This window comes from Fistularia commersonii, chromosome 1 (assembly GCF_037954325.1).
Source record: "Fistularia commersonii isolate RoL2024-O1a breed Wild chromosome 1, RoL_Fcom_v1.0, whole genome shotgun sequence".
Lineage (NCBI taxonomy): Eukaryota > Metazoa > Chordata > Actinopteri > Syngnathiformes > Fistulariidae > Fistularia > Fistularia commersonii.
Window position 1 is genome coordinate 27,825,758 of NC_141284.1, and position 23,858 is coordinate 27,849,615.

General features: G+C 41.2%; 2 protein-coding genes across 2 annotated transcripts in view; both read left to right on the forward strand.

Moving 5' to 3' along the window:
• The window catches only part of l2hgdh (L-2-hydroxyglutarate dehydrogenase), a 12,803-nt gene extending 7,905 nt beyond the window's left edge, over positions 1-4,898 (forward strand). Inside the window, exons 8-10 of the mRNA XM_086158288.1 lie at positions 2,480-2,637; positions 2,739-2,870; positions 2,951-4,898. Of these exons, the coding sequence (XP_086014414.1) occupies positions 2,480-2,637; positions 2,739-2,870; positions 2,951-3,146 (486 nt within the window). The 3' untranslated portion in view covers positions 3,147-4,898. The remainder of the gene's footprint in view (positions 1-2,479; positions 2,638-2,738; positions 2,871-2,950) is intronic.
• A 753-nt stretch (positions 4,899-5,651) lies between these two features.
• sos2 (son of sevenless homolog 2 (Drosophila)) overlaps positions 5,652-23,858 on the forward strand; it is a 40,808-nt gene continuing 22,601 nt past the window's right edge. The window contains exons 1-5 of the mRNA XM_086158260.1: positions 5,652-6,587; positions 21,453-21,578; positions 21,766-21,897; positions 22,730-22,894; positions 22,987-23,193. Coding sequence (XP_086014386.1) covers positions 6,504-6,587; positions 21,453-21,578; positions 21,766-21,897; positions 22,730-22,894; positions 22,987-23,193 — 714 coding nt within the window. The 5' untranslated portion in view covers positions 5,652-6,503. The remainder of the gene's footprint in view (positions 6,588-21,452; positions 21,579-21,765; positions 21,898-22,729; positions 22,895-22,986; positions 23,194-23,858) is intronic.

A 23,858-nucleotide genomic window follows, 5' to 3' on the forward strand; every position in this document is an offset into this window, starting at 1 on the left:
AAAATAAAACCATTAAAAAAAAAAGAATAAATGGGGAATAATATGATTAAATAAAAAGAACAACACAGAACAAACAAAATAAATAAAAATAAAAGTATGTAAAAATATTTGTAATGCGTCTACTTGTGTATTTATAAGTACATGCAGTAATTATGTGTATTAGGGGTTGTTGTAGAGTAAAACATTTATCGCGCAATGCGCACTTGAGATTTTATCACTTACTCACTGCGTTTTTTTGTGTTTTTTACACTCGACTTGCTTTGCAAAAACAGAATCCTAAAAATTGGTCAGATTTTCATTTTTCAATCCGTACCGTATAGAACACGGCTAATCAGAAAATATAATAAATCAAGATTTTACTTGCGAAAAACATGATCGGTTTGATGTCAGACCTCCCGAAGGTTAGTATTTATACTACTCGACATTTTAAGATATTATAATTGCTCCTCATAGGGGAAATTCTTTTGTCACAGCAGTGCAACAATGACAATATGATTAAATATGAGTATAAATAGAAATACAAAGATAGCAAAAGACATCCACAAATAAATAGACAGAGTGAAGGATAAGAAAAGACAACAGAATGGAGGAAAAAAAAAACAAAACGACAACAACATAAGAACAGAAACAGAGTGACAATAACAAGGACAAAAATAAACACAATGGGAGCGGAGTGACAATAACAAGGACCAAAAAAAAATGCGTGTGGAGTTCAACTGAGTTGTGTGTCCAGGCCAGTTTATTGTTATTGTGGACCCCAAGGTTCCTTATAGGAGTCCACCATCTGTCAAACGTACGCCGCCGTCCCACCATACAGTCCAATCCGGCCCCTGGAATAGCTATTCAGTTTGAAAAAATACATAAAAATCACGAACTAGGTTTTTAAAATAAAAAATGCAGTTCCTATATTGTCTGTTAGGAGTGCACTGTTTTAGTCAGCGTTAGCGACACGGCACAACACCATGTGACTCACAACTTACAGCAGATGGCAGTAATGCGGCTGTAAATTGCAGTTTTACGTCTCGTTAGAAATGTACCTGCTTTTCCGTCAAACCCGACACCCTCATCGGCAAGATGTCGTTTCTTCTTATTCGTTGAAGAAACCTGTATGCTCGGTGTGGATGCAGCAAGTTTGGGTGTCGCTGTGAGATTCAAATACGATAAAATGCACGGGAAACTGAGAGGACGGAAGTGAGGCATCGTGTTGTCGAAATTGCATCTTCATCAATCTCAGGTTGTTTTCATGTATTTTTTAAAGGAACAGTTCATTGCATAGAATTTTTTTTCATTTTTTGTCTAATAACAAAGAAAAAATTTGGACTTGGTGTTACTTCTAGGTAATTTTTAATTTCTAATTTTTAAATTTTTAAAATTTTAAATTTATTATTTTTTTTTAATTTATTTTTTAATTTATTTATTTACTTAGTGCTTACTTAGTGTTACTTCTAGGTAATTTTTAATTTATTTTTTTAATTTCTAATTTTTAAATTTTTTCAATTTTAAATTTATTTATTTTATTTTTTTTTCAAATTTATTTATTTACTTAGTGCTTACTTAGTGTTACTTCTAGGTAATTTTTAATTTATTTTTTTTAATTTCTAATTTTTACATTTTTTCAATTTTAAATTTAAATTATTATTATTTTTTTTTAATTTATTTATTTACTTAGTGCTTACTTAGTGTTACTTCTAGGTAATTTTTAATTTATTTTTTTAATTTCTAATTTTTAATTTTTTTCAATTTTAAATTTAATTTTTTTTTTTTTTTTTAATTTATTTATTTACTTAGTGCTTACTTAGTGTTACTTCTAGGTAATTTTTAATTTATTTTTTTTAATTTCTAATTTTTACATTTTTTCAATTTTAAATTTAAATTAATTTTATTTTTTCTTAATTTATTTATTTACTTAGTGCTTACTTAGTGTTACTTCTAGGTAATTTTTAATTTATTTTTATAATTTCTAATTTTTACATTTTTTCAATTTTAAATTTAATTTTTTTTTTTTTTACATTTATTTATTTAATTTTAATCATCTTTGTACTTTTTAAGACCTTAAAACACTTTATAGCCTTGACTTTGACACTTAATAGTTTTATTTGTATTTCTTATTCTCCCTCCTTCCTACTGTTATTCATTATTGTTACGTTTTACTTGAAACTCTAGCACAACAATTTCCTTCAGGATAATTAAAAATGTTCTTATTCTTAATTACGCTATTATTTTACCGAAACGGCCCCCAAATGAGGCCGCGTGTGGGGTTTGACAGCCCCGATTTTGGTCTTCACATCTTAAGATTTGAGATTCAAAGCGTTTATTGTCACATGTACCGTGTAGAAACGAGTTTACCTTGTTTCTTTGTCTGCAGTGCATCTTTAGATTTTGCTCGTTTGCATCTGAGCAATTTAAACCGCTCGAGGGAAATCCCTCACCCCATCCGATCATTCCTAACGTTTTTCGGATTTGATCAAACCCCTCCCAGGTTCCCGACCCTCGCTTCCCCTTCCTGGGCGTTCACTTCACCCCGCGGATGGACGGCAGCGTTTGGCTCGGACCCAACGCCGTGCTGGCCTTCAAACGCGAGGGTTACAAACTCTTCGACTTCAACGTGCGCGACTTTGCGGACGCGCTGTCCTTCAGGTAAATCACACCCGTGGAGGGGGGGGGGGGGGGGGGGGGGGTTGAGGGGGATCGCAAGTCCGGGGAGGAGGATTCATGGGTGGGATGGATTTTTCCGTCAGGGGCCTTCAGAGGCTGGTGCTGAAGAATATCACGTACGGCGTTGGAGAAATGTACCGGGGGATTTTCATCAACGCCCAGGTCAAGATCCTGCAGAAGTACATCCCTGAGCTGTCGCTGAGTGACGTCCTCAGGTAGACGCACTGAGGAATCTTTTTCTTTTTTTTTTGAAATTGTTAATTCTCACGCCGGCGCCGCTTGTTTTCCCCTCCAGAGGTCCGGCCGGAGTTCGAGCTCAGGCCCTGGACCGAGACGGCAACCTGGTGGACGACTTCGTGTTCGACGGCGGGATCGGGGACGTCGGCGGCCGGGTGCTCCACGTACGCAACGCCCCCTCGCCCGCGGCCACCTCCTCCCTCGCCATCGCGGAAATGATCGCAGACGAGGTGGAAAAGCGCTTCTCGCTGTAGGGCGGGGGCACGGAAAGGAGTCGGGTTCACCCGTGACGACCTCGGACCTGACATCGTAAATTACTCAAAAACGAGCTTCGGATGAATTTAACCGTGAAAACCCACAACTCATGATTTGCAAAGACTTCGGCCTCATGACTCGACTCTCTCCTCCAATCCAACGTGATTAAAAAACCAAAACAACACCATAAATTAGCAATGTGTTGGTCAAGAATGTTACCAGTTGTTCAAGCGCTGGAAAACCACCGGTTTTTTGGCAGTTTCATGTCGTGACTCGATTCTTGACTCTAAAACCTCAATTTTTCGGACCGGTGTTGTCGTTTTAACACGCTAATAATTGCGGCCGTGACGTGCCGGCGACGACTTCAGACTCGACCGGACTGCATCGGCCCGACGGCCCGGCAACTCGTGGCTTAACTTTGACACGTGACTTGACCTGATACGCACAAAACCGAGGCCTTTTGATGAAGCATCTGTTATTTTTGTTAGTTTATACAAAAAAAAACAAAAAAAAAAAACTGGCAGATTTTACATCTCTGCGGAAACACTGGGACTGGTTTAGGATTCAAAATCATACAGTTTCAAACTGGACGCGCTGGAGACTTTAACGTTACGGAGACGTCTGGAGACTTGATCGGACCTCCGTCCCGTCAGTGCGGGAGGGAAACGCAACGACGGCAGAATGAAAACCCCGAGGTCGGAGGGGGGGAAAGGGTCAAAGTGTGAGCGCGTCACCGTCACTACCTCTGCGATGCCATTCGCACGTTTTATTTCCAAGTCAAGCCTTAATTTAGTTTAAAACGAAACCTATTTCTTTGACGTGTTTTGTAAACATCTATTTTTCAGGTGAAAATTTCAGGTGGTGTAATAAGTTTACGTCACGGTAAACGACGTGCATCTTCACTTTCTTTAACGGTGACAAAAATATTTCGGCTCCGACATTATTGTTATCACGATTGACGAGGATCGATCGCTGATACAGGAGTTATTCTGTCGCGAATGTATTATTATTTTGCTATAATTAATTTCATTTGAATCTTTTAAAGACACAACATTTCTCGATTAGGCGTCATTCTTTTTTCCACAATTTTTTTTTTTTTTTTCATAATGAGATGCAAAGACTTGACGTGAGTGAGAAGCTGGTTGCGGTTTTATTGTCTTTCAATATTTGCCTTTTTTATTACTTTGCAGAAAAACGCGAACGTAACGCACATTTTAAACCGAGACGCACAGTTACTAAGAAAGACGGGTTTTTTAATTGGCCCGGCGTGCCTCAACAAAAGAAAAAGCTATTACATGGACACTATAATATTAGTATTATGTCCTATTTACACGAATAAGGTGATTTTTTTTTTTCAACTCAATCCTGAGGCTACAAACTTTGTAAAGGTACTATTTTGCTGAAATGTCTGTTTATCCAAATGATTGACGCATGAATGTCAAGGTATTTTTAAAGCAAACACATTTTTCGATGACAGATGCTGAAATATTTGTAGCTTTCGATACCAGAAGTAGAGCATGGGATTTCCACAGAAAAGGGAGAAAATAACCTGATGCTTTTTGTATTTTGAAGGTTTTAGGCTGTTCGTTTTTGTATGAAACAGTCGTGGTTTGTCCACAGGGGGGCCGACAAACACGCACACAGTTTCACCGCAAACGTCTGTATTCGAAGCATCTCTGCAAAACCAGTTTTGTTTATTCTAGTATCAATGACTGTTCAAGCAAATCCAAATAAAGCATATCTGGCATCAATGAAGGCTGTTTTCTTCACTCACTGTGGCTTTTTTTATAATTAGCAATACAATCAATCATTCGACATATTGAGGAGCCAATTAAAGATTATTGATTAGGAAAACTGTGTAAACGTTATATTTATTTATATTCAGTGCTCCGAAAAATAGAGGGAACACTAAAATGACACATCTTAGATCCGATTGAATTAAATATTCTTATGAAATACTTTGTTTTTCTGAGTAGTTGAATGTGATGACAATAAAATGACACAAAAATGACCAAAGGAAATCAAATGTATGAACTCATGGAGGTCTGGACTCAAAATGAAAGTGGAAAAACACATGTAATGTCCTTAAAACAAATGAAAAAGCAATCAGTGTTGGACCGTTTGGTTGACTTCTAGTGTTGTTTAACTGTTCCCTTTCTTTTATATATTTGTTTTAATTTTAAATTTAATTATTCTTTAGTTTACCGTTTTGATGCTGCTACCTAATGTTCCCCCCAATTGTCCTCCTTTATTGCCCAAATAAAGTTTTGTCATTCAAAACGTAAGGGAGGTAATTGATCTGTTCATGTTCTTAGACAAAAAAAAAAAAACGAATCGACTTTTTTTAATTTATCAAAAAAAAAAAAAACTCGGAACGGGGAAAATGAAATCTATAATAATAAATTAATACAATAAAAATATATAAAATAAATAAATAACGCGTGCCCTCCCTCCCCTCCCCATGCTCCGGAGGCTCGAGCCTTTCCTGCCGTCCAATAAAACGCGAGCTCGCGCAGCGTGCGTGCCTGACAGCGGACGCGCCGCGCGGAGAGGAACAGCAACCTCCCTCAAAAACCAAAATAAAAAACAACAACAACAACAACAACCTCCGTCTCTCCGCCGGATCGGCCGTCGTTTCCAAGGACTCCCGTTGGATTTAGCCGCCGATCGCTCCCGGAGAAGATGCCCGAATGTGAAGCGAGCCGCGCGGGGGAGAGCGTGCCTTGTTCGGAGCCCAGCGGCTCGTGTGCCACAACCTAAAAAAAAAAAAAAAAAAAAAAACTAGCGAGCGCATCGAGGCCACCGAGCGGCTGGCTAGCTTGTTGGCTAGCTTGTTGGCTAGCTGCAAACGTTACAGGTGTTCAGGCAGCAACGTTAAACCAAAGCAAACTCGGAGCCGTTAGCTAGCCTGCAGAGGGCTGGCCTCCCGCCGCCGTCACTTACACTCAACTCGATGTGCCTGTTGTGAGTATTTTAGCAAACACCAAGTAGCGAAGTAAAGCACTTAGCAATCTTGTTATTAGCCGTTAGCTTTTTTTTAGCTAGCCGCTGTCCCGTGTTTACTGCGACGGCGGACTAGCCTCGTTAGCCACCGAGCTAGCGAGTTAACTTTATATAGCTACATGTGCTTGTTTTCCAAGCTAATTTTTCGCTTCGAACCGACTTTCATTTTACTCGTCTCGACTCCCGACTCGCCGCCTAGTTTAAGTGACATTCTTCGTCGCTGCTTGCCAGCCACTTTGACTTTTTTATCCACCGTGCCTGCCCTGGACTGACCCACCCACAAGGGCTATCTATACGGGGCCGATGCTGACAGTTCAGCCCGGATCACGGCAACGCCAGGAGCCGCCACAGCAATGCAGCCCCAGCAGATATACGACTTTTCGAGTGACGAGAACAGTCACAAATGGAGAGGCCTCTTCGTGCAAGCTTTACGGAAGGTAAGATAGCTTTTATTTGTCAACTTTCGTTCAGAATCCCGCAAAAGTTCAAACTGGAGATGGCTCGGTGCGGGAGTCTTCATCCACGCCGCACTAACAAATCACACTGAAGTTTCCCCGATGACCAACATCTCTCGTTTCTACATTCGTGGTTCAACTTTGGCTGTTTTTTATTTTTTGACGCTTCCCCCGATTCATTTTGATTCATTGAAATGTAGCATCGTTATCTGGGACGCATCAAATGTCAACCGGTGGACCATTGCCAGTGTTTGAAACTGCCAATTTTAAACGATGTTTTCAGTAATTGGCATTTCGTAACAATGACTCAAATGAATCAACATTAATGAATAAAATACATGTTCTTCCAGCCGTTCATGCTACAATTCTTATGCAATAATTTCGCTGCATTTATCATACGAATCGACTGTCATATCAACAGATAGACATCATTCATAAGTGCCATATCAGTTGCGAGTATGTTGCTGGCAGGTGATATTGGATATTTATCGCTGCATGCCTAAATATGATATTTTATAGATTGATCGTCATCGCAACCAGCATCTCTCCGCTGCAGATTAGGATTGCCCTCTCTGGTGGCTCAATGTTGTGTCGGCAGTGTGTTTATTCAATAACGCTCTTCCATTTTTATAATGATTTTCTCCCCCTCCCATAATGAATCTGAAGTAGTTGTTCCGTTTGGATCCGATTCAGCGATCGTTCCAATAACTTTGGCTTCTGAGGACCCCCCCTCCCCCCCCAAGTTACCCCCATCAACGCTCTCCCGTGACTGTTCTTGTAGCCGAAAGGCACGCTCCGACATAATTTGCAAGATGTGCATTGCCAGGCAACCGGTTTGTTCCTCATTTGTTGTTTCAGTAAAGATGCGCTGTCCTCCTCCTTCAGCAGTTTTTTTGCCGTGGAGTTTCCCTCCTTTTTATTTCCAACTAAATGCAACATTATTCTCATCAACCTTTTTGAAACTCTCAGAACAGGAAATCATTTAATTTTAATATCCTTGGTCAGCAGGACTAACCAGTACGAGTTCCTTTTTGACCCTCTTTCCGCTTTTTTTTTTTTTTTTTTTTTTTGCGTCTTGACTTCTTCCTGTCATCACCAAGTTTATTTTCTATTTTAGTACTCCTGGAAGGATTGATCATTTTGTGACAGTTTTTGTGTGACACAGCCTTGGTGACACAGTAAGGGCCATGTAGCTTATTTGTACTCCGTGAGTGTGTCTTCTAGTCTCCGTGTGGTGAGGTAGACATTATGTTTTTTTGGATCCTGGAACACTTCTGGGGAAATTTCCTTCAATTTGGCGAAAACATCTTGCATGGAATCAGGGATGAACCGATTGGAATTTGGAGGTGAAAGGTGGGGACTTATGACTTTATCTGCATGCCGCTGGTATCAGCTGACACCAACTTCAAGATGAGATACCCATATCTATGATCTATATCAGCAGAAGTAACCTGACAACACGTGCTATGTTTAAGTATTTCTCTTAGTTTCCTCAGTGAAATCATGCATATTTAAAGCAGTGTGTTGGTTAGCCTGTGGCTGTCTGCAGGGGATGGTGCAATAACATGTTAACTCCTCTACATAGAGTTGGTGCTGTCTGCGAGTTTAAAAGGGAAAAAGTGGAAAGATCAGTCACGCCAATGTCAGCTGAAATGTATCTTCACACATCGGCCCATGAAACATAAAGTGGAATGGCTGTGGCTCAGTTGGTCGATCGGGCATCCCTCTAATCAGATGGTTGGCGGTTCGATCACCGGGGAGTTGAGACAATGTACCAAATAACACAGTCAGCGTTTGCGTTGACAATGCGTGCCACGGTGTATAACATTTGAAAACCGGTGTTTTCTCTAGTTCACGTCTATCATGACAGCACGTGGCAATGAAGTATTAAGCAATTCTGATGAATAGGTTTGCATAAATGATACTATATCCTGGCTGTGCACACTCTTGAGAGTCCTTAATGCACTTTTACCTAAAACATAAAGAATGTGCGCCGATTTCATCAGTATTACCGTAATTTCGGGACGATAAGCCACGACTATTTTCACGTAAACAACGATGCGGCTAATATATGGACTTTGAGTGGGGGACGCTAACGAGCTTCACGCCGCTACAACGTTTATCCTCGTCACATTGGACCGATAAAATGATCGGGAAATTCTGAGTCCGTTCAACTCCGACACCGAAGAAGACGGCTTTGACGGTTTGAGCGCAGGAGGAAGACCAAGATAGCGATCGGCTAGCCGGTGCGGCTTATATTGAGGTGCGCTCAATAGTCCGGATATTACGGTACTTCTTTTCATCCCCAAAATTGTTATTCAGCTTAAAATATTGCCGGTTGATATCCAAGGGGATTTATTTTTTTTGTCAATCGATTAAGAAACTGATTTGGTCTCCGGGATCTCACATCTCACACAACAGGATTCCAGAATTCATTCACCGATAAAGAGACCACAGTCGACAAAATTACAAGAAACTTCAACACCACCGTTTTAAAAGCAGTGGAATCAGTGAAACGATGTCTCTCATTGTTTTACAGTAGAATAAAAACAAAATCCACAGGTTTTGAGATTCAGTCAAATCTTATCTGTGTTCAGTGCTAATAACTAATGTCATTTGTGCTAAAGTAAGGTGTTGTTAAAAAATATGATCATTAAAGAGCTTATACTACTTTTCTACCACTACCATTAATTTAATAAAAACATATTAGAACCCTGACTGTGCAAGGATATTTAATATAATAATCGGATATTTAATTCAATATTGTTATGACATCGCATGTCATGCTTGAATTAGTGGCATGCAAGCATCTTGTTTCTAGCTAAAACGTCTCTGGTCCCCGTCAGTTAGCCGGGGCGCCGGCAGCACCGAGGTGCCGTGAGTCAGGTGAACACGCTGCACGAGTGATGGTGGGCTCTTCCTGCTGCGCTACCGTTGTCTCAACTTGTTACACAACTGCCGGAGGGAAAAGGCTTCCAGAGAAAGACGTAAAAGGGGTTTGTTATGGTTGTGACAGACTATGAGTTGCCGCTTTGCACAGCTGTCCAACGGGGGTGGGGGAAGATTCTTGGTGAGAAGGAGCCACGGTGGACGGAGGGATGGAGGAATGGATGGATGGATGGATGACCCCACCCACCTGGAGAGAGATGTAGATCATTTGACAAGACGACTTTCCTCAGGTGTTTGATGGCCTGCAGAGGGTTCTCAGATGAAACCGTCTTTATTTCAGTTCCGATTAAAAACAATCTGTCGTTCCAGGAAGAGATTCTCCTGCCTCGAGAGATGAAACTGTAAAATGTTACGATAAACAAAAGAAAATCCACGTCAGCCTCCGTCAGTCTCCCTCACAAATGCAACCGAAACTACAGCTGCAGTGTCTCATTAAGAATCAGTCGCATTTTGAATTTGGAATTAAACCTCTACATTAATTGTTTGACATTCATTCTAAGGAAGTTCTTTTAGTTGTTTTTTTTAATGGCAGTTTTACTTTTAAAGTCTTACAGTCAATACTTTCTGATTGGTGACGAATGGGGACATCACCTTGGACTTTTGAAAAACAAATTGTTTAACTCTTATTTTAACCTTTTTTTGCAAAAGCAATGTTAGAGCAATATGTTGACATACATTACAGCTACAAGATATAATGCCATGCATTCATGATTATATTTTCATTATGATTATTTGTTTTGAAAGACCAACCTGAAATCTGTCTATATCTTTTCAGAAACAAATAAAATAGCTTAAAGTGATATACAAAACGCCATTGAACGACTTGAAACCTTAAATTATGGTTGGAATTAAATCTGGTGTGCCTACACTTTTTCCCTTGTGAGCTACTTTTCAAGGGGAAAAAATATCTAAAAATGCTGAATATCCATTTATTTCTATATCTACTGAGTATACTTAACACTCTGTCTGTGCCCTTTGCAGAACTGCATGAACCCTTTTGTCTGTGGAGGTTCTCAGTCATCCAAGTCATTGTGAATTCTTGTGGAAATCTTCTTGTCTTGGCAACTGGACTTAAGTTTCTTGACTTGAAGATGTTTCACCTCCGACCTGAGAGGCTTCTTCAGTTCTAATGACCTATGGGGAGTTTCTGAATAATGAAACATCTTCAAGCGAAGAAACGCAAATCCAGTTGCCAAGACAAGAAGATTGAATGAAGGAGAACGAACCCTTTTAGATGCACTGTAACCGAGCACATTGTAGGTCATTACCTTACTCTGGTGACTTGCACTGCATGGGGTCTGCCAGAACAGCATAGTCTGGGCAGTAGCTGCCGGTAGGAAGCTTCAAACTTTTGAAAGCAGCCCAAAGAGAAATCGCCGCTGTCCGGACAACTGATTTTTAGCTCTGCTTTTCGGAGGGAAATTCATGTCGAAGCTTTTATCAACTGTCCGAAAGTCCCGTCCGACATTTCCCTTCTTCGGAAGAGCAATGGTACATTGACAGATCAAGCAAGTGCACTTTGAAGGTGACGTTGGCAGGGGGTATCTTCCTCCCATTGCACATGGAAATGGTAAATTTGCGGTTTCTTACTTGATTTGTCTCCCACACTTGTGTTTTAGCCCGGCGAAATAACTTGAAAGGATAACTTGCTGGTTAGCTCGTTGGAACTTGCAAGCTCTTGCGTGCCGGTGAATGCGCATGTGTGGTGACTTGTGTATAAGGGGGAAAAAAAACGAGGTCGCAGACTGGCTGCCCCGTATTTCAATCAACTGGCAAGTGTCGTCGGGAGGATATTTTACAAGCTTTGATCGGTATGCGATCCACCAACATTACCTTCATTACCTAGATCCACGTATTGGGCGACCCTGTTTCAGACTGTCACTGTATTCATTTGAGTGTGTGTGAGATATTTTTCTTCTATCTAAGCAGATACCGTGCTAAAAGCAGTTGCCCTGTCTTGGAGTACACACACACACACACACACACACACACGTGCACATTCAGGAGCCTTGCGTTTAATTTACGTCTGCGTGTCCATGACCATTCTGGATGGCTGCCACTCATGCCCGGCGCTATGCGGTAGCATCATTTAGCTAGTGACATGCTGGTTTTAATAACAACTGTGCATTCCCCGGGTCTGCCGTTTCACCGCCGTCCAGATCGAGGCTCGAGCCTCGCACTTTGATTGCCGCGTCGAGTTAACGTAGCGTGCCGCCCGATGCATTAGCCGCGGGCCGGGATCGGTCATGTTACAAGACGGCTTTGTTTTTGTTGCAGCTTTTATCCTCCGTGTGTGGCACTGAGTGAAATTATGATGTGACGACTTCACTGCGAAAGTAAATGGCGCAGCTGTGATTGTTGGCTTTAAAAATAACTCTCTTGGCTTGATAAAGCGGCCGTCAATTCTGGACCCGGGGCTTATTTAAAGCCCTCAGTTCAGCACTTTAATGTCAGAATCCATCTCTGATAACCAACACCGCCCATGTAGGGCTGAGCAATACCAAAAAAATGTTTCACTGTTTTTTGATCCCTGATTTCTCGAAGCCAATCCTAGACAAGGTGGTCGAGCGTAAAGCTCTCCGCTATAGAACTCAATGCTGTTACAAGCTCCCTCGAATTTCAACAGCCGGCTGCACGGGACGTCATTTGGACAACCGGGAGGAGACAGAGTGATGTCAGTCAGGTTGATGTTACGACTGAAGGTAAAACTGATCATTGAATATGGATCAGTAAAGTTTTCCATGCCATTTTATATCCGCCAATAAGTTGGCAAACTGACCCTTCATAAGACTTTCATGAGAAATGTAAGTGTTTCAGCTGTTTGTAATGAAGATCTCTGGACAAACACCAACTTTTATCGCTTTGCCGATGGTTCCGGCGAAGCGTGATCTCCCGACACGCGGCCCTTGGTGCCGCAGTAACTTGGGAAGACTTTTAATAGAAATGCTTCTTTTTTTTGAGGGGATGGACAACTTTTAACAGATCCTGACGTCCAAGTCAAAGAAAAACAATTCCGGGTGTTAAGTTTCAGAATTATATGAGCGTGTATTATTTAATGTTGGTTGCCGCTTTGTGACGCTCTCCTCAGAAGCCTGCACCCGTCACTTCCTAGGCTTCTTCTTGGAAAGCTGTGTTTGTGCTCGGGGGGCTGCGGGCGGCCATTGTTGTCGAGACTAACTACGCCTGCGAGAGCCAAGGCTGCGTCAGAGGAGCGCATGTTACACAAACTTTCTATTTTTATTAGTCAGCCGATTTGAAAATGACGTTACTCATGAAGAATTCTGAATAGCTGAGCTATTATTAGCCGTCAACCATCGTCGGTTGACCCCGTTTGTTTTAAGTCGTCGCTCTCACCTTCTTCACCGGATCCCTTGACATCAAATAAACTCTTTGCAACTGAAAAAAATTAAGGTACCTTCCCTTTGTCCACACTCTTTCTCTCTCCCTCTCTTTTCTTTTGAACAAAGTGACTCAAGCAGTTTCCTGCTAATTTTTAGGCATTATTCACCTTTTACTGATCATGCTTTGTCATCTTTTGTCTTTAGATTCTCACATCATTTAGTTAAGTTCCACAGAATCCATTATTATTATTTTTTTTTAGTAAATCTATTCAGACGACAATTTTAATCTTGCTGTATTTACCAAGTGCTGGCGAACACCTTAACTATCTGTTAACTTCCACATGGCTCAGGCCCTTTTCAACTCACATCATAAAGCACGTTGAAAAATAAACAATGGAGCAAGTGTTTGAATGCCTGCTCTGGTCCTCAGACTGGGCTCCGAGAGGATGGGTGGATCCAGGCAGGGGTCAGTGGGTTGGGTCAGATGGGGGTCATACCAAGGCCACATGATGATGAAGGCACATCCAGGAGCCATTGTCTTAGTACTCGGAATCAAGATGTGTGTGTGTGTGTGTGTTTGGATGGGTCACTTTTTGTTTCCCTGTTGCGTACGTCACGAGTTTTTTTGTGACTGTGTGGTGTGTTTGCACCGTCTGCTCTGCTATGCGCGTCTTTTGTCTCAGTAACGGGTCTGCATTGTGTGTATGTGTGTGTGTGTGTGTCTGTGTGTGGTTGTGTTCTTAATGCGCGCTCGTTGTCTCAGGGTTGATCTCTGCCCTATGGTTCCCCAGACAGTCTCCTTGTAATGGCGGATGATGTCATGGCATGAATCACAAACAGTGACACGCGCTCGGGTTTAATAACAAGCCCCCCCCCCCCCACCTCATCTCTCTCTCTCTCTCACACACACACACACACACACACACACACAAACAAAAGGCGCATTACCTGCAACCTGAGCCCTGATGCAGCCCCACACTCACAGCCAAGCGAATAATCAATCGAATTAGAAATGTCAACCCCATATTAACATTGCCCGACCTCAGTTATTACCTCTAACCTCACACAGCACCTGATCACTGCTTGTAATGAAATTTTACTGCTGTTTTTTTTTTTTTTTTTTTTTTGTGATACTACAATTATAGTATCACTGTACACTTCGGAGTTTTCACGATACCAGAATTTCAAAATGTGACTGCAGTCCAAAGACATGACTCAATACTTCTCTGAATACCACGGAAATAAAGCAAAAGATATCACACCATCCCATCATCATGAATTGCAAGAATGCTACCGCTAAAAGTAAATACAGTAAATCAAGAGTTTGCTTTCAAATACAGTAAAACTGTTATAAGTTTGCACCTGATGTGTAGTCCAGGATTAAAAAGCCAGGAGGTTGCTTGCCTGTAAAATGTATCTCATTGTTCCCAAACAGTGAACTGTCATTTTTCTACAATATCAACTATTTGTTGATCCATCGTGTCACATGGGTTGGTCATGTGACTCAGGATATGGCGGTTTCATCCTGTGTCGCCCGTCAGTGGTTTGAATGATTCCTTGTGCTTTTGTTTGCAGACGTGCTTACGTTTAAAAGGCCATGCAGATTCTGACCTACTTATTTCTAATTCCGTGTGTCTACAAATAGCAACAAGTTTGTGTCACTACCCACAGCTAATAGTTTCGATGACGTCGCACTTCAGGGTAATTCTGTCTTTTTCTTTCTGGGCCAACGTGTCTGTGGTTTGGATATTCAGAGAATTGCCGCTGTGTCTTCCTTTCCACTTGAACCATGCCTCTCCCAACTTTCACTTTAGGCTACACAGTTTGCTCTATTGTGTCTGTAATATTTAAAGTATTTCTCTGTGTGGAGGTAGACGCTGCCTCTATGTTGGGACATCTCAGGCATTCCCTTTTTTTTTTTTTTTTTGGCAGATTAAAGCAATTTGCAGTGAGAAAGATTTATATATTTTGAAACTATGGAGGAGTCAGAAGGGTAGGTAGTATCTTAACTCATATTTGTATGCAAAATTTAATTTTTTGTAGTGTCTTATGTTCAAATTCAAAAAGGAACAAAATGTCTTCTCCCACTACGACCCTCAGCAGCTCAACAGTTCCAATAAACGATAATAGCCCGAGCAAAGTGCACAAGCAACCTTCATAAAAACAGTGTCCATAAATTGCATCACATGTCTACCAGAATCAATGTTGTTGTAATAAAAGGCATCAATTGTGCGTCATGAAATTCACCAAACCAGCGATATGAAAAGTGGCGCAAGCAGTGCGTCAGAACACAAACACTGTTTGTAATTTCCAGGTTATCTCCAAACGGGTATTTGATTCTTTAGAAAGCTGCGTGCGATTTATTCCAGATGGAAATCTGTTAGAGTGGATTTGTTTATTTTATTTAATTTTTTTTTGCACATTTATGCATTCCTCAGCCTACCTCCTGATTTAGAATAAATGATTCCTTTAATCGTCCCATAGTGGGAAAATTTAAATTCAAATAGCAGAAGGTATATACACACACACACACATACATACATAAATATAAAGATTATAAGCAGTATAAACATGTGCAAAAGAGGCATCTAGCAGCGTACAAATAATACAAAAATGTCTTTTTCGGCTCAGAGTATTATCTAAATAAAATTGAAGGTTCTCGTCAATTACAAAAATCCAAAGTATCTTACTGTGGTAAAGTTAAAAAACTGAATTTAGTTCCTGTTACATGAACTTTTCAAGAAGAATCTATCAATATTTTATTTATCAGCATGCTTGGACAAATTGATCTGATATCTGTTTGGATGTTTTTAGTTTTGTTTTGTTTTTTTGTTTTTTTTTGACTAATATATCCAGTATAGATATTCTCACACACATGGGCCAAATCTAAAGTGGTACATATTTCACTGTCTTTAAAAATGGGAAGAAATGAGCTGATTCTGAACCGCTTTGGTGGGTGATATACCTGATAGTTATTTCTTGTCAGTGTTCACTTGAAGATGGCATGCATGTTCGTGTGTGTTGTTGTGGGTGCAGGGGGGCACAAGCCAACTGTAAAAATATGCAGATTGCTCATAGATTTGCTCCACTCAGCGGCTAAAATAAAAGCGAGCAGCCTTCTGAGGACCCCTTACACTGACATGACGCCGTGAAGCCTTTGCACAATCAACATGGAAAACTCCTTTTCATTTCCCGTACATGACTGAAGCTATAAGTAGACTTACACACAGAAGCCAAATTAATCGGCTCTAATCGCTGTTTAATAAACGATGACTTTGCATACTTCTGCTGCTGCAAAGGTGCCGCTGATAAAACATTGACCTCTGAGTTCTTTATTTATTTTATTTTTTTCCTGGTTGCTTTTATCTGCTGGTTTTTCCACGTCTCCTGTGCGTATGTGCGTGTGTGTGTGTGTGTGTGTGTGTCACAAGGCTGCTTGTGTTGCCTCCTCGTACAGGGAACATCAATACCTCTCAGACTGCCGCTATGATCTGGGTTCTCGGGGGGTTGGGGGGAGGTGGGGAGAGAGAACCAGGCGGGTCGGAGGTGGTGGTGAGAGTAAGCGAGCGCTGGGACTTCCTGTACGCCGGCCATTCCCGTCTTAATGGAGCTCAGCCATGAAAGCGATCATCTGGACGCGGCTGGAGGGCGTGCGGGGAAAACCGACATGATTTACATTGTTTTCATCTTAACGTTTTTCCGACAGTGCGGTGAAGGAACCAATTTTTTAAATTCGTCAATTAATTTGTTTAAAGTTTGAAGCTTCACAATCAGCCAGACAAAAAAGGAAAAGTCCTAGTAGCCTTAAATGATACTGCGAAATGCGACTTTGTCTAATGAGCAGCATTATTTCCTTATGTAATCTCTTTTTATAGTGTTTACTTTTTTTTTATTCAGTACCACTTCTTTGCTTCTTGGATGGTTTTAAAGGTCAGGAAAAAATGACAGGAAAAAAGTAGTTAGTCACACATTTTTTATAGAAATTCACATGGCCAGAAATTATGAAGGCCAAATCTTTTTGGAAAAAGAAATTGTCAAATTGCATCAAGATGCCTCTCACAACATTTAGATGAATGAAACTTCTATTCAATCTATTTGAGATGGGTGTAAGGGATTTCACCACAATCCACTATTGATTACTTGGATAATAATACGATATTAGAAAACATTTTAATGTATTCAATGGTATGATTAGACTATACATTTTCATTTAACACTGGCAGTAATTGTATATTGTATCTCACAAAAGTCTATTGGAAAGAAATAAGAGCAGTTGCCCACTCTGTTGGCATTCAGATGGTGGTATGAAACAAAATGGATATCAAAATAAAAGCCGACATAGTACGTTGCAATACATACAGATCAGTTCCAGTTGTTTATTGATCATATAATCAATATATCCCTGCAGACCGAGCTTTGGTGTTGCAGGGCTCCGTATTTGATATCATGATAATACCCGTAATGGGCCCCAAAGCCTGCATGAGTTGAGGCCCCTGGTGTAAAAGGGGCAGGAACATGAGTTTGGTGGATGGTGCACATTACACACTGAACCAGGGGTGTTTGGGGAAAAAAAACATTTTGCATTCATGTCTATTTTGCTTTATGTTGAAAGGAAACCGTGTTTTTTGTTTGGATTTATTTTCTACTTTCCAATAATACGGTTTCTGGAAGACAGGCGCTTTCCTTCCCTGCCCGTCCCTCCCACCCATCAACCCGGCATCAAACACCAAAAACAGATCAGGTTACCTTTCGCAAAAACTGATTGATGTTGGAAGGTAACATGATTTCAGCACGAGAGTCAGAACGGGAGACGATGGGGATGCAAGGCTCTCACTTCATTTCGTGATTATTGCATTACGACTTTTGCAGATTTTATTTCATCGAAGGGTGATGGAATGAACCTGAGTGAACACGAAGCCTGGTAAACATGCGCTCTGCGTCGCTGTAAAGTTAATGTTGGTGATGCAGGATCACCTAAATCAAATTTCTGCAAATAGTAAGGGAGGAGGCCGCTTACTCAGAACCCGCCTGCGCAGCAGTCCGTGAAGTCTGATTGAATATATATTATTGTGGTTTTACATAAGAAATGTACCTCCATGTAAATGTAACTTTAGAATTGAGACAAAAGCTGCCATTGTTGGGAGGCTTCAGCACTTTACATTCGGGACATTGAACTCAGTCGACCCTACAGGACCGTGGAGAGATCGATATGATAATCGAACATCTGGAGGCCGGGAAGACGCTGATTTTTGTGTAGTTACCAAAGTTTGGTCCCAACATTGACGTCACAACATCCATTCAACCGACAATCAGCGATTGAACAATGTCTGTGTCCCGCTGGGAGCGTGGATACAACAAACTCATGAGATCTGTCGCAGATAAATGATTGAACTGTGAAATGTCATCAATATCGTCTTTTTTTTTTTTTTTTTTTGTGAAACGGTGATATCGGCTCAAAGAAAGAATCATCTGACTGATACATGGTCTGCGTTCTAAGAAATTAACAGGCCATTGGAAAACTGAAAGAGGCCAGGACATCTCTTTTAGGTAATTCCACCTTGTGTTAGAAATTAACATGACCTTGGTTTTGTTATTATGGTGACCTCTGCCTTTCTTACCTCCCAGCGCTGCCCTCCGAAAAAAAACAAAAAACTTGCAACTATATTCTATCGTAAGTCGCTTTGGATAAAAGCGTCTGCTAAATGCAACGTAATATAATGTAATATATTACACCTAGTTGTATCACGCACAGCCAGGACAGGATCAGCCTGCTGTAAATACACCTGAGTCATGGCAGTTCCTGCTCGTGGCCCCGCTCTGCTTTGACTTATGACTTTATGCACCTCTGCCAAGCTGAAGTGATAAATTTACATGCTGGTTTGTCTTTTTTTTTTTTTTTTTTTTTTTTTTTTTTAATGTATCCTTTTTTTTTTTTTTTTCGGAGGAGTTTCCTGTCTCTGAAAGCCATCATATTTTTTCACAATCCAAAATCCTCCATATGTCAAGATTGTCTTCAAACACAAAAAAGTAGTCAGACAAACTGCAGGAAGTGTGTTTTGCGGTCTGAAACCCGGGAACTTCTGAAACATTGTTGAAGCTTAGGCCACAACAGGTGCCAACTTGTCAGCCATGTGAACACGCTTCCCTCCAAAAGCCAGTCAGAACGCCGGTCGCCAACCGGCTGATGATGTCACCCCGCTGTTGACTCTATGGTTTCATTTACCCCCCAATCTCAACTGAGCATGATGTCATTTCTGAGGGATAGTGAAACCGAAGATGGCCTGCGGGAGAACTTTAAGTTCATTGATTGTTTCTCCAGCAGACATGACAAAAAGCCAAACACCTCGACATTTTCACATTTTAAAACCCTAAGAAAATAGGAGAGAGCTGGATATCAGGATTGATTTCATGTTTTTTTTTTAAGGGCAAATCATTGTTTTTTATTTTATTTCTTAACGGACTGCACGAAGATTTGAACACCTCGCTCACGTGTTTTTTGCGTTCGCTTTCTGTTATCTTTCAAATTACACCCAGTTCTGTGTATTTTTGCAGCTCAGTCTGCCCATCCTGACATTGTTAGACAGACAACGCTCGTTGGACACGGGCCTCTGAAAAACAGGCCAACTATTCGGTGAATGGAGGCGGTGGGGGGAACCCCCGTAGTTTCTGCGCGGTGACTCACAACTCCTGGTGACCTGTGGAATTTGGTCAAGTGCCTGTTTGTGACTCTAGTATACGTAGCGCAACCTACTTCTCCTTTTGATCTGTGTGTGTGTGTGTGTGTGTGTGTGTTTTTTTTCCCAAGTACTTGTGCATTATTTATAACCCCAAGGTCTTAGGAGTCAGATCAAAACCGAAATAACATACACACGTGTGTGCTTTATATATTTTTTATATTATATTTTTAGATGTGTGTGTGTGTGTATATACACACACACATATATATATATATATATATATATATATATATATATATATACACTGCTGTGGCTTCAGATTTTCCATCTCATCTTGTGGGTTTGTTAGACAACGGAATAAGGATAAGAACGTGTCAAACGTTCCTGCAGTAATGAGCAACCGTCGCTAAAGTTTTTTGTTTTTTTTTAATCTTTTTCAACGTCTCCGAACAAGTGAACTCCAGCCTTCCACAGAGGGGACTTCCTGCACGCCACTGCATCTCTGCTCAGTCAGAGCGCAAGAATGCACGAAAGCCCGTTCAGCCTTGACCTTCTTAACTCTTCTCTCACATTCCTTAATCCGGGGGCAACGTTTTGTCATCATAACGCCCCGCTCTACTATATGCCAGGGTAATTCCATCGCGAAGCGTGTGAACAGGCCCGGCTTTTGTGAGCTACGGAGGATGAAATGTGAGGCTCCCTTTCAATCCACCTCTCCGCTATCCCTCCCAGCCCTCCCGCCCACCTTCGTGAGCTTTCGGTGCCATAAGAGTATCTCAACTGACAGCATTCCTACGAGAGGGCACGGCCCGGATGACGGGGACTTTTAGGAGGTTGCAGGGTGAGAGGGGTGTTTCTTCCCTTTCTGCTAATTGGCCCGAGAAGGCCACTCCTTTTCTCCCAAATGTACCTGCAAGGGCACCTCATCTGTCAGCTGTTTCCTCCTGACACGAGTCCCACTTTGGAGGGAAAAATCAAAAGTCTAACTTGTGACTCAACTTTAGTCTAATCAAGGAACCTGGGCTTCATATTGGAATATTCAGAATTTCTTCTGCTATCACACACTTGGATTATAGTCTGACAATTTTTTTTTTCTTTCCCCAATCTTTGCACATTTCGTCTTATTTTTTCAGTCAATGTGAGAATATCTTGAGTAACTTGGGAGTGTCATTAAACATTTAACGGTCGTCCAGAAGACGACGGGGGAGGGGTGAAAAGAAAAAAAATTATGGCAGGAATCAAAAAGTCAACAAGAAATGATCAAATCCGCAAACTATGAACTGCAAATGTGCAGAAACATAAAATGGGACATTGTTAATGATTCAGAAAAAAATACCCCCGCATCAGCTTAAAGTACAATTCCAGGAAGTAATTTAAAGTATCCCATATTTTATGGTTAAATCTCCATTTGAGGCAAAAGTTTTTTTGTTTGTTTGTTTTGTTTCTCACAGGAGACTTTATTTCCTGTTAAATATCCCGGCACACGAGCACATGACAACGCGAGACTGACTTTTCCATGATGAATCTCGGCACAAGCGTGTGAAATTTTTGTGCAAGCTGTTTTCCTGCCGTTAGAAATGGTCCAACCTGCCACGGGCTCTGCTCTAACATGTGCTGGAACACGCCAAAATACTCCAGATGACCAGAAAAAGCCCCCCAGTCTTCGCCCGCACTTGCGCTCTTGACGTCACGTAACCAGATCTGAACATTGCACCAGATGTCCACAGTTTCACATATCACTCAGTTTAGCCTGACATCATGTTAACGGCGTGTGCGGGAGATTGTTTTTTGCCCTCCCATCTCCCCCCTTCACAAGGGCTAATTACCCAGCCTGCCACTCCTGTCCTTCATCTGTCTTCATATCTGTCTCCCCCACACAGGTACAGAAGCAGGTCCATCCAACCCTCATGGCGAAGGAGGACGCCCTGCAGCACATCGAGGAGCTGATCCTACAGCTGCTCAACATGCTCTGCGTGGCCCAGCCTCGTTCTGTGCAGGACGTGGAGGTAAAGATACATAAATCAATGAGATCAAGATCAAAAAAAAAAATGTCACCCTCGGCTGCCAAAACACAACTTGTACGTCATGTTTTAATAAATCAAGCATCGTGACAACAGCTTTAATCCGTAATCGGCTTTCAAAATCGATAAAATAAATTAGACGCGTCATCTTTTCCTCCTCCTTTTCAACCAGGAGCGTGTCCAGAAAACCTTTCCCCACCCGATAGATAAATGGGCGATCGCTGACGCCCAGTCAGCCATCGAGAAACGCAAGAGGAGGAACCCTTTACTTCTTCCTGTGGACAAGATACACCCGCTGCTCAAGGTACAAAACAGCGCCCATCACCCCCCGACAGGCAACTGTGATTTTACTTAATTTGTACCCGGGATTATTGTTTATGTTGGGATTAAACTAGCAAGGATCTAAAATCAAAAAATTAGCAAGACCTCAAAAAGAATACATATTTCTTGGACGTGTGTGTGTGTGTGTGTGTGTGTGTGTGTGTGTGTGTGTGTGTGTGTGTGTGTGTGTGTGTGTGTGTGTGTGTGTGTGTGTGTGTGTGTGTGTGTGTGTGTGTGTGTGTGTGTGTGTGTGTGTGTGTGTGTGTGTGTGTGTGTGTGTGTGTGTGTGGGCAGTAGTCCTGAAAAATAGTGTAAAATACAACTGAATTATAGCAAGAAAATTAACTCTGAAAAGGTAACAGATAAAAGCCTATAGATTAGCTTAAAATATATATAATATATATATAAAATATACATTTCTGTAAAATCTGAAAAGGCAACGCTTGTGAGAACTGTGTGAATAAGATGAGATGAGAACAACTTTATTTATCCCAAAGGAAATTGTTGTGCCAGAGTTTCAAGCAAAAACATAACAATAATAGATAATAGTAGGAAGGAGGGAGAATAAGAAATACAATAAAATATAAATTGTCAAGGTTGAAGGCTATCAAGTGTTTTAAGGTTTAAGTCCAAAGATTTGAAGATTTGATTTGATTTGAAGTGATAAATGTCACCATGATGCTCTGGAGGAGTCAGGTCAGCAATGCCGTGTTCTTTTATTTTGATGTTTTTCAGAAGATCGTCATCAATTTCTATTATATCGAATTTATTGCTCTCAATTGCCTGGTTTTAATAAACCGCGTTTGTCCCAACAGGAGGTTTTGGGGTACAAGGTGGACTACCACGTGTCCCTGTACATCGTAGCTGTTCTTGAATACATATCAGCCGACATCCTGAAACTGGCCGGCAACTATGTCGGCAACATTCGGCACTATGAAATCAGCCAGCAGGACATCAAGGTGTCCATGTGTGCAGACAAGGTGGGCGTTCGGGGAAGAGGAGGAGCCGCTCCTCCTCGCTCTCGCCAAATCTGCGGTTTTCCGGGTCTGATCGTTTCCCCGTCTGCCTCCAGGTGTTGATGGACATGTTCGACCAGGAGGAGGACATTGGTTTGATGTCACAGTGCACGGAGGAGCCCTCCTCTTCTGGGGAGCTCACATACGACGACCTGGTGAGGCTTGAAATCGCCGAGGAGCGACAGTACCTGCGCGAGCTGGACCTCATCATCAAAGTGTTCCGACATCACTTCCTGTCCAACCCCAAGTACTTTACGCCGCAGGTAAGAGAGGTTCATGCATATCAGAAGGTCCAGTCTCACAAGATGTAACTCTGTGAGCAATTATGCCTGATATAGAATTCAGAGTAAAAACATTTATTTCTAGGCTTAATGGAGCTGCTTTGCTTTTTAAAGACTTGAAGGTGCGTTCGTTGTTCTCCTGCGCTCGTGAGACCAAGTCAAGTGTGTTACTGATCTTGATTAAAAAGCCATTTGTTTCAAATCCAGTGTGAGAACATTTTAAAGATTAAAAGCGAAAGTCAGTAATCGGATCAGCGATAATTAGCACCAGGCGACGCGCACACACACACACACACACACACAAAGAAAACATGAACAGGTTTTACAGAGATGCTGGTTTTAATGGATCAGCTGGAAAACTGGATGAAATGTGAAGACAAAAACAAACAAAAAAAATACACCAGGATTTATTTTCTTGGCCATTGACAGATTATGAGACTGTTTCTCGCTGAGTCTCTTAATTTAATGTATTGGGATTTGTTAAATACTTTCTTACAAACTTCTAAAGGTTTAACAAAATTTTTCACTCAAGTTGACTGAATAGTTTTTTTTTCCTTTTCTGGATGTAGACATTAAAATTGATTTTTACAGTTTTTTTTTTGTGGATTATATTTGATTTATTGCCCGTCTCCAGTTCATCCAAGCTG